The following is a 7,591-nucleotide window of genomic DNA, read 5'->3' as shown; positions in this document are numbered from 1 at the left end:
CTCTCCAAAGCCAAGAATGTGGGGAGAGTGGTGAGCACATCTCCACGACGACACTTCCAAGAAGATCACACCACTCGTGGCGCGTCGTCATCGCCGGATCTGAAGGAGATGGAAAGAGGATTTCTCCTAGAGATGCCTCGACCACCTTTTGCCCACACCAGGACATCGCCCTCCGCAAACCCGCTAACCACCGTAGCCATTCCTCAAGCCAACTCCAATCTGTTCGCGGGGTCCCACGCCCCACCATGCCCATACATGCGCCGCCCCATGGCCGAAGCTGCCACCACCAAGTTCGGGGCCGCCACCGGGAAACTGCAACTCACCGCCACCACACGCCAGATTTGGGCCGAGCCCAAGTTCATCATAACGAGGAACCACCGCCTGGGCCACGCCGTAGTCACCACGAAGCATAGGACCACCTCGCCATCGGCGGAGCCGTTGCCGCACGTGATCACACCAAGCCACCACACCGCCGCTCGTCCTAGCCGCCTCAACATTCGCCAGAGCAACATTCTGAGGCCAGTCCCACGAGCCAAGGTCGGTCACCACGGCGAACAGCTCCACCGAGAGGGCTGCGCCTAGAGCAACGCTCGCATGAGAAACAAATTCAGTAACCGTCAAACCGTCACTGGACTTTGCCCGACGACGTGTGCCGACGACGGCGACGATTAGGGTTCCCGCTCGAGAGTGATGCATGGTCTTCTTTTGTTCCCCAATTTTGCCGATTGTTCAGTCACACTATTGTGGTTTAATGAGGATTTTGTCCGTGTAGACGCAATACCCAGGTTTAGTTCCCCGCAAAAAGAAAAAGAAAAAATGAAACCGGATCAGTTTGGAAAATAAATCAGGCTACATATATGGTCGGAGCAAGATGTGTAAATTCCAAAATAAAATAAATCAAGCATGCGTTAGCTCCCACGCAAGCGTGTAGCAGGTGTAACACTTATCATGCTTGGCAGCGAAGGTACAAGGGTAGTTTAGGAAGAAAGCACGCTGATGACGGGGCAGGTGGACCGGTCGCTTCAAAAGTTCTTCAAACAGATTCGTGGGATGGTGACGTGGGTCTCCGACGCGCATATCTCGTCCACGGTTATGAGTTTTTTTTTCCTTTTAGGAACGGTTTCGGGTTTTATTCGTGGGATAGAAAAGGCCAGCCCATCTATCCAGCCCGGCCCACACATCCATTGATGAAGCCCATATCCTTTTGGATGTTTCGTGAAGTTTTTTTTTTGTCTAAGCCTCACAAAGATCACCGGTACGCCCGCTTGCCGCCCTCGCGCCGCCTCCTCCTCCCCCGGTGTGATCCGACCCTTCTAGAAGCGCCGCGCGCGCGTCCCGTGCATCGGCGGCGCCGGCCATGGCGCTGGCGTTCGACGATTTCGGACGGCCCTTCATCATCCTGAGGGAGCAGGAGAGCAAGTCCCGCCTGCGGGGGCTCGACGCGCACAAGGCCAACGTCGCCGCCGGCAAGGCCGTCGCGCGCAGCCTCCGCACCTCCCTCGGCCCCAAGGGCATGGACAAGATTCTCCAATCCCCCGACGGCGACGTCACCATCAGTAACTGCTCCGCCGCACTCTCTCGCTCCCCTCCCCGCTCCCCTTCCTGATCTTAGCCTAACTTAAGGTTCTTTAGTCGTTTGCTAGCATGTGATCTGGCCCTTGCATTCGTTTCTTCGAGGACTAGGGATTTTGGGTGTGTGCCTTGCAGTATCTGTCCGGGGTTCTAGAATTTGCGTGTATGCACTAGCCTAACTTAAGGTCTGTTTTTTTTTAATCATCAGTAACTTTATTCATCAAATAATAGCCATATCAGTTCCGTTAGAAATTACTTCAATTTTATATTCCCAAAAGAAGGGAGGTCCGGGTTTCTGAATAATTACCCCCTTTATGTTTTTTTTAGCAAATGACGGAGCGACGATCCTGGAGCAAATGGATGTTGACAACCAGATTGCAAAGCTGATGGTGGAGCTTTCCCGTAGTCAAGACTATGAAATTGGGGATGGTACTACCGGGGTGGTGGTCCTGGCCGGGTCGCTCCTGGAGCAAGCTGAGAAACTGCTAGAGCGTGGTATTCACCCGATTAGAATTGCCGAAGGATATGAGATGGCCTCCAAGATAGCTTTTGATCACCTTGAACATATCTCCACTAGATTTGAGTTCACTGCTGCAAATATAGAGCCCTTGGTGCAGACCTGCATGACAACTCTGTCCTCAAAGATGTAGGTCAAAGATATTCACTCTTAAATTCTCAGTTATGTAACCAATGTTTTGATCTGCTAGGAAGCAGGGTAGATTCAGTTTATATTTCTCTCCGTTTGTCTAATTGGACCTGTCATTCTTAAACTGCAGTGTTAACCGTTGTAAGCGGATGCTTGCTGAGATTGCTGTCAGGGCAGTCCTTGCTGTTGCTGATTTGGAAAGGAAGGATGTAAACTTGGACTTGATTAAAGTAGAAGGTAAAGTTGGTGGGAAGCTAGAGGACACTGAGCTAATATACGGAATCGCTGTTGACAAAGATATGAGCCACCCACAAATGCCAAAGAGAATCGAGGATGCTAATATTGCCATCCTTACCTGCCCATTTGAGCCCCCAAAGCCCAAGACAAAGCATAAGGTTGACATTGACACTGTAGAAAAATTCCAGACGATGCGTGGACAAGAGCAGAAATACTTTGATGAAATGGTTCAGAAATGCAAGGTAAAGGCCTACAAAATTTCAATGTATTTTATAGTAGGGCAAAGTCATGATTTTGCACAAAGTTTATTTACTTTGCATCGTATCATGGTTGATTTCTTAATATAAGTACTTAAAGATTTGTTTGTATACACTTGCAGGATGTTGGTGCAACCTTAGTTATCTGTCAATGGGGTTTTGATGATGAAGCCAATCATTTGCTTATGCAAAGAAATCTGCCTGCTGTCAGATGGGTTGGTGGTGTTGAATTGGAATTGATTGCCATAGCTACAGGTTGATATGAGTACCTCTCCTTGTGAACTTGAATGTCTTATAAATACACTATCTAACATTTGAAAACTGACTGCAGGGGGACGTATTGTTCCAAGATTCCAAGAGTTGACTCCTGATAAGCTTGGGCAGGTACAACTGGTTTTGTGCTCTTTTTTGTACACAAAGAATAATTTTTTCTGATAATGTACACAAGTAATATTAAATATGCATGGATTGGTGCCGGCTGTATAGTCGGGTGTCTAATTTTAGAACCCCAAGTATGTGAAATCTTAAGTAGCTGAGACTACAGAGCATATGCGGAGACTAGCTATTAATTTGTGGGAGTTTTTGTCTGTATATGTAGTTACATACTTTCTATTATTTCTTAATAGTATAAGTGTATCAAACAATTTAAGAAGTTAAAACAGATAAGTGATACTCCCTCCAATCCGAATTAATTGACTCAGCCTCTATACAATGTCCAGTAATTGTTAAGATGTCCGCTGACTTTAATTAGCCAGATGTGGGTTTGTGAGGGTGACTTGATTGACCTCAGGACAATAAACTAAAAATTGAATGCTCAACAATGTTAATCTTTACGTGTTTCTTGGTAGTTGAGTAGGGTTGCCACTTCTCTCTGGTGTAATCAATGCGTTCCTTCAGCACCTAGCAATGAGGATGTTTGCCATCAAGATACCATGCAAAAGTAACATATTCTTGAAAGTAATCGTAATATAATTATGCTTTGTTTAAAACTGTACCATACTACTTGTATCTCATGTCGTTTGCTTATCTGCATACTTTGCTGAAACAGGCTGGATTGGTTAGAGAGAAGTCATTTGGAACAACAAAGGATCGAATGCTTTGCATTGAGAGGTGTGCAAATTCCAGAGCTGTAACTATCTTCATCCGTGGCGGTATGTTCCAATGGATAATATCTCTTCCTTGTTCGCATGTGCATATCTCACATCCTTTATTAGGTCATCTGTGCTTGTACCTTCAACCAATCAGTGATCAATCTGTCCATATAGTTGAGATACTTTTGTGTTGCATACAGTCAGTGGCGGAGCTAGAAACGAATTGTTGAGCGGGCCAAGCTAAAGAAGGACAAATGTTTTTCCAAATTTTGAATCATCGGCATTCATCAGTACCTTCTGTTCCATCTTTACAAGATCAAATGAGTACAAATATATAAAAGAAAAGCTATACCAAAATACAGTTTCATTAGACTATTTTTGTTAGTCATTACAGGAGTTTTTGAAGATATCAGATATTGAGTCACATACTACAAATTGGTTTAAATCATTTGTCCTTTTAAAATCTATAACAATGCCTTCGCATAGAATTTAAACAACATATCTCCAGTGAATTATTTATGCTACCACACGAATAGACGACGACCTCAGTCGAATTTAGGAGAAGGAAATTGGAGATGATTCATAGAAATCATTCACCTGTGAGCCAGCTTACAAGGATTCAGACTGCTAGCTGAGTGGCCTGTGGGTCGTGGCCTCGTGAATCGGCCAACTGGCTGGGAGGCGGCTGAAGTGTGCGGTGTGTCGGTGAGCGGTGGCTGTCTGTGTGGGCCGACAGCGGGCGGCTGCACCATTGCTGACTGCTGCGCGTCCTTATTTGTGGTATGGTGTGAGGCAGTTTTGCTGGGGCTGGGCTGATACCTGTTATTGCTATGTGTTGTGTTGTGGGCTGGCTAGGTATATTTTTTTCTCTCCTGTGCTGGGCGGGCCACGGCCCATTCAGCCTTGCCGTGGCTCTGCCAGTGCATACAGTGCAGACAATTTTACTAGTGTTGGCAGTATCCAGATACGTGACAGTTTCACTGTTCCGCACCCAATTGTCGAATCTAGTGTACTTGCATATTTTTAGTTATTAATCTTGCATAATGGCAAATTGTGCACTGAAATATATGAGAAATTTCTTTGTAACATTCACTTCCCCATTATGAATACAATTTTTATGATACTATTGGTTTTTAATTAGGTCATAATTTGTGAGTACTTGGTCCTATGACCCATCGTTGTGTTGGGTACATTATCAGATCATAGTTTGAGAGTACCTTGTCATACATAACCAGTTGGATTTGTAGAATGAGTACAAAATATTTATACCGTTCATATCATCATGATTGTATGATGCACCATCGAGCTGTGTGTTGCTTTTCCTTGAAGAATTGTAGGGTTCTAAGACCTCATACTGTAGCAACCCAACCAACTATGCTAAGTAGAAAATGATTGATTGTCACCGCTAGTATTGATTTTCAATATGTGCACTAGCTAAAAGATAAATTGCTTTTGGAGTTTCCATGATAAAGCCAGCAGCTACCATGCAGGCAACAAAATGATGATTGAGGAGGCCAAGCGAAGTATTCACGACGCTCTGTGTGTGGCTAGAAATCTGATCCGCAATAACTCTATTGTTTATGGTGGCGGCTCAGCTGAGATATCTTGCTCTGTTGCTGTCGAAGCTGCAGCAGATCGATATGCTGGAGCCGAGCAGGTAACTGCTGAGTTTCAACAGCTAAGTTGCAACAAGATGCAATATCGTTTCATCGTGTTCTTTGTACTTGCAGTATGCAATCAGGTCGTTTGCTGATGCGCTGGATGGGATTCCACTAGCCTTGGCTGAAAACAGTGGTTTGCCACCTATTGATACATTGACTGCAGTAAAATCTCAGCAAATTCAGGTATTATGGTTCTGTTGCCTTACTCCCCAGTCTGCTCTTCTAATAGGTAGCAATATTTGTTCTTGATGATTCAATGTAACGTCACTTGTCCTTGTACTTCTAGTCGGATGAGTATGTGCGCAAATCCTAGTGTTTTTGTGCTTGTGATATAGAAGTGTTACTCGAGGCCAAGGCACACAATACAGTATGTGCTTGCACAATCCTACCAATTTTATTGCTTGATGGCGTCAATGCAGCATATTTTATGTTTTTTTAGAAGCTGATTTGGATGTCTCGTTTCGCATTGGAGTAACATGCATGTGATTCTGACCCTTTACCACCTCTGCAGGAGAACAATCCCTACTGTGGCATCGACTGCAATGACGTCGGGACAAACGATATGAGAGAGCAGCACGTCTTTGAAACCCTGATTGGCAAGCAACAACAGATATTATTGGCAACACAGGTTGTGAAGATGATTCTCAAGATCGACGATGTTATCACGCCGTCAGAGTTCTGAGTACTGATGATGTTGCAAGCATGGGCAACTGTGCTGGATAACAAGCCATCATTATACCATGCAGCATTGCTGAAGCAGTTGGATTGGCCACTTGCTTGTACCTTAGGCCTATATTTTGCTTGTGACGCTTGCTGAAGACCTTGGTTTCTGCGTTCTCACATCTTGTTACATGAATAATGAACAATCTCTCTTTTTTCTGTATTTTCCGATGCTTAGTGCTTTAGTCTGAGTGCCTTCTACCATTATTTATTTATTCATCAGTGTACCAATTGCATTTAATCTGTTCTGCTACAGGGGAAGTATGCAGAAATATGAAAATACACGATAATAGGCTGGTCACTTGGTGGGGTTCACTTCGCCTAGCCGCTCAGGTGTACTCGTGCAGTAAGCACGCCATTTAAAAGGCCATGAAAAGTTTTTCCCTACAATATTCTTAGAATATACATTTAGAATTGTGCTAGTTGGTCTAATGAACTGAATGTTTATGTTAACTAGACAATACTTCTTGCGTTGCTGTGCAAACTGGTTGTAATATATTTCAATAAAAGGCTGTATACATATGAGTTATTGTGTTTCAAACATATTATTACTTTAATAGGAGTAAAGTGTTTCAGAGTAATAGTATGTATACGGCCTTTCATTACTTTAAACACAATAACTCGTATGTTTAACTCATATGTATACAACCTCTCATATGAGTTATTGTGTCTATACACAATTCTCGAGGTGAGTATGATTTAGTATATTTGTTGTATAGCTGTAAAATGTTTATTAAATGTAACTGGTATAATAGAATGTTTTTTTATCATGCATGTCTACATGTTAGACCTTTTGAATTCTGAGGTGCACGTATGACCCTTGGGACTTATTTGGTTGTTGGGGAGGGAAAATCCAGGGTAGTAAAGCCCTAGGAGAGATTTTCATGTGCTCATGAGGTCCTCTCTTGCAATGGGGAGATATCATTGGTGCCATTTGGGCAACATGGGGAAGGGCAGGGAACCGTGACGAAGCAACCAAACTATATTAGAGATATGATGAAATCAAATCGAGTAGATGCAAGGAAAGATGGTGAAGCAACCAAACTATTAAAGATATGATGAAATCAAATCGAGTAGATGCAAGGAAAGATGGTGAAGAGGGGTTGTGTGCGCTCATCGGCTTTGAGGATGGTGGAGCTAGGGTCGGGGGGAGAGTGGCGGGGAGGGGGAGAAAGGAGATCGTGATGCAAGGCTGCTCATGTACGACCGTTTTTGAGCTGGAGGGAGAATCAACGCTACATCATCACTGCTCACAGGAGGAAGATGACGGAGGAGGTGAGGGGGATCATGAGTCATGAGGCGAAGGAAGTCATGTTCGCACGAGCGATAGGGCGTGTTTAGTTGCCTGTAACTATTTTGGTCTCTTTGCATCCGTGGCTCGATAGAGCCTCACGGAGATAATACGAA

General features: G+C 44.3%; 1 protein-coding gene across 1 annotated transcript; it reads left to right on the top strand.

The window, feature by feature from the left end:
* The first annotated feature begins 1,229 nt into the window (after positions 1–1,229).
* Positions 1,230–6,466, top strand: LOC123181635 (T-complex protein 1 subunit epsilon). Its single transcript, XM_044593948.1, has 9 exons — positions 1,230–1,556; positions 1,900–2,218; positions 2,349–2,697; positions 2,835–2,967; positions 3,044–3,096; positions 3,761–3,863; positions 5,294–5,460; positions 5,534–5,647; positions 5,976–6,466. Exons 1-9 carry the CDS (start codon positions 1,358–1,360, stop codon positions 6,144–6,146), a joined length of 1,608 nt encoding a protein of 535 aa, XP_044449883.1. The 5' UTR covers positions 1,230–1,357; the 3' UTR covers positions 6,147–6,466.
* Positions 6,467–7,591: the final 1,125 nt, after the last annotated feature.

The sequence above is a fragment of the Triticum aestivum genome, chromosome 1D (genome assembly GCF_018294505.1).
Source record: "Triticum aestivum cultivar Chinese Spring chromosome 1D, IWGSC CS RefSeq v2.1, whole genome shotgun sequence".
In the NCBI taxonomy this organism is placed as follows: domain Eukaryota; kingdom Viridiplantae; phylum Streptophyta; class Magnoliopsida; order Poales; family Poaceae; genus Triticum; species Triticum aestivum.
This window is presented reverse-complemented; position numbering and strand designations above follow the sequence as displayed.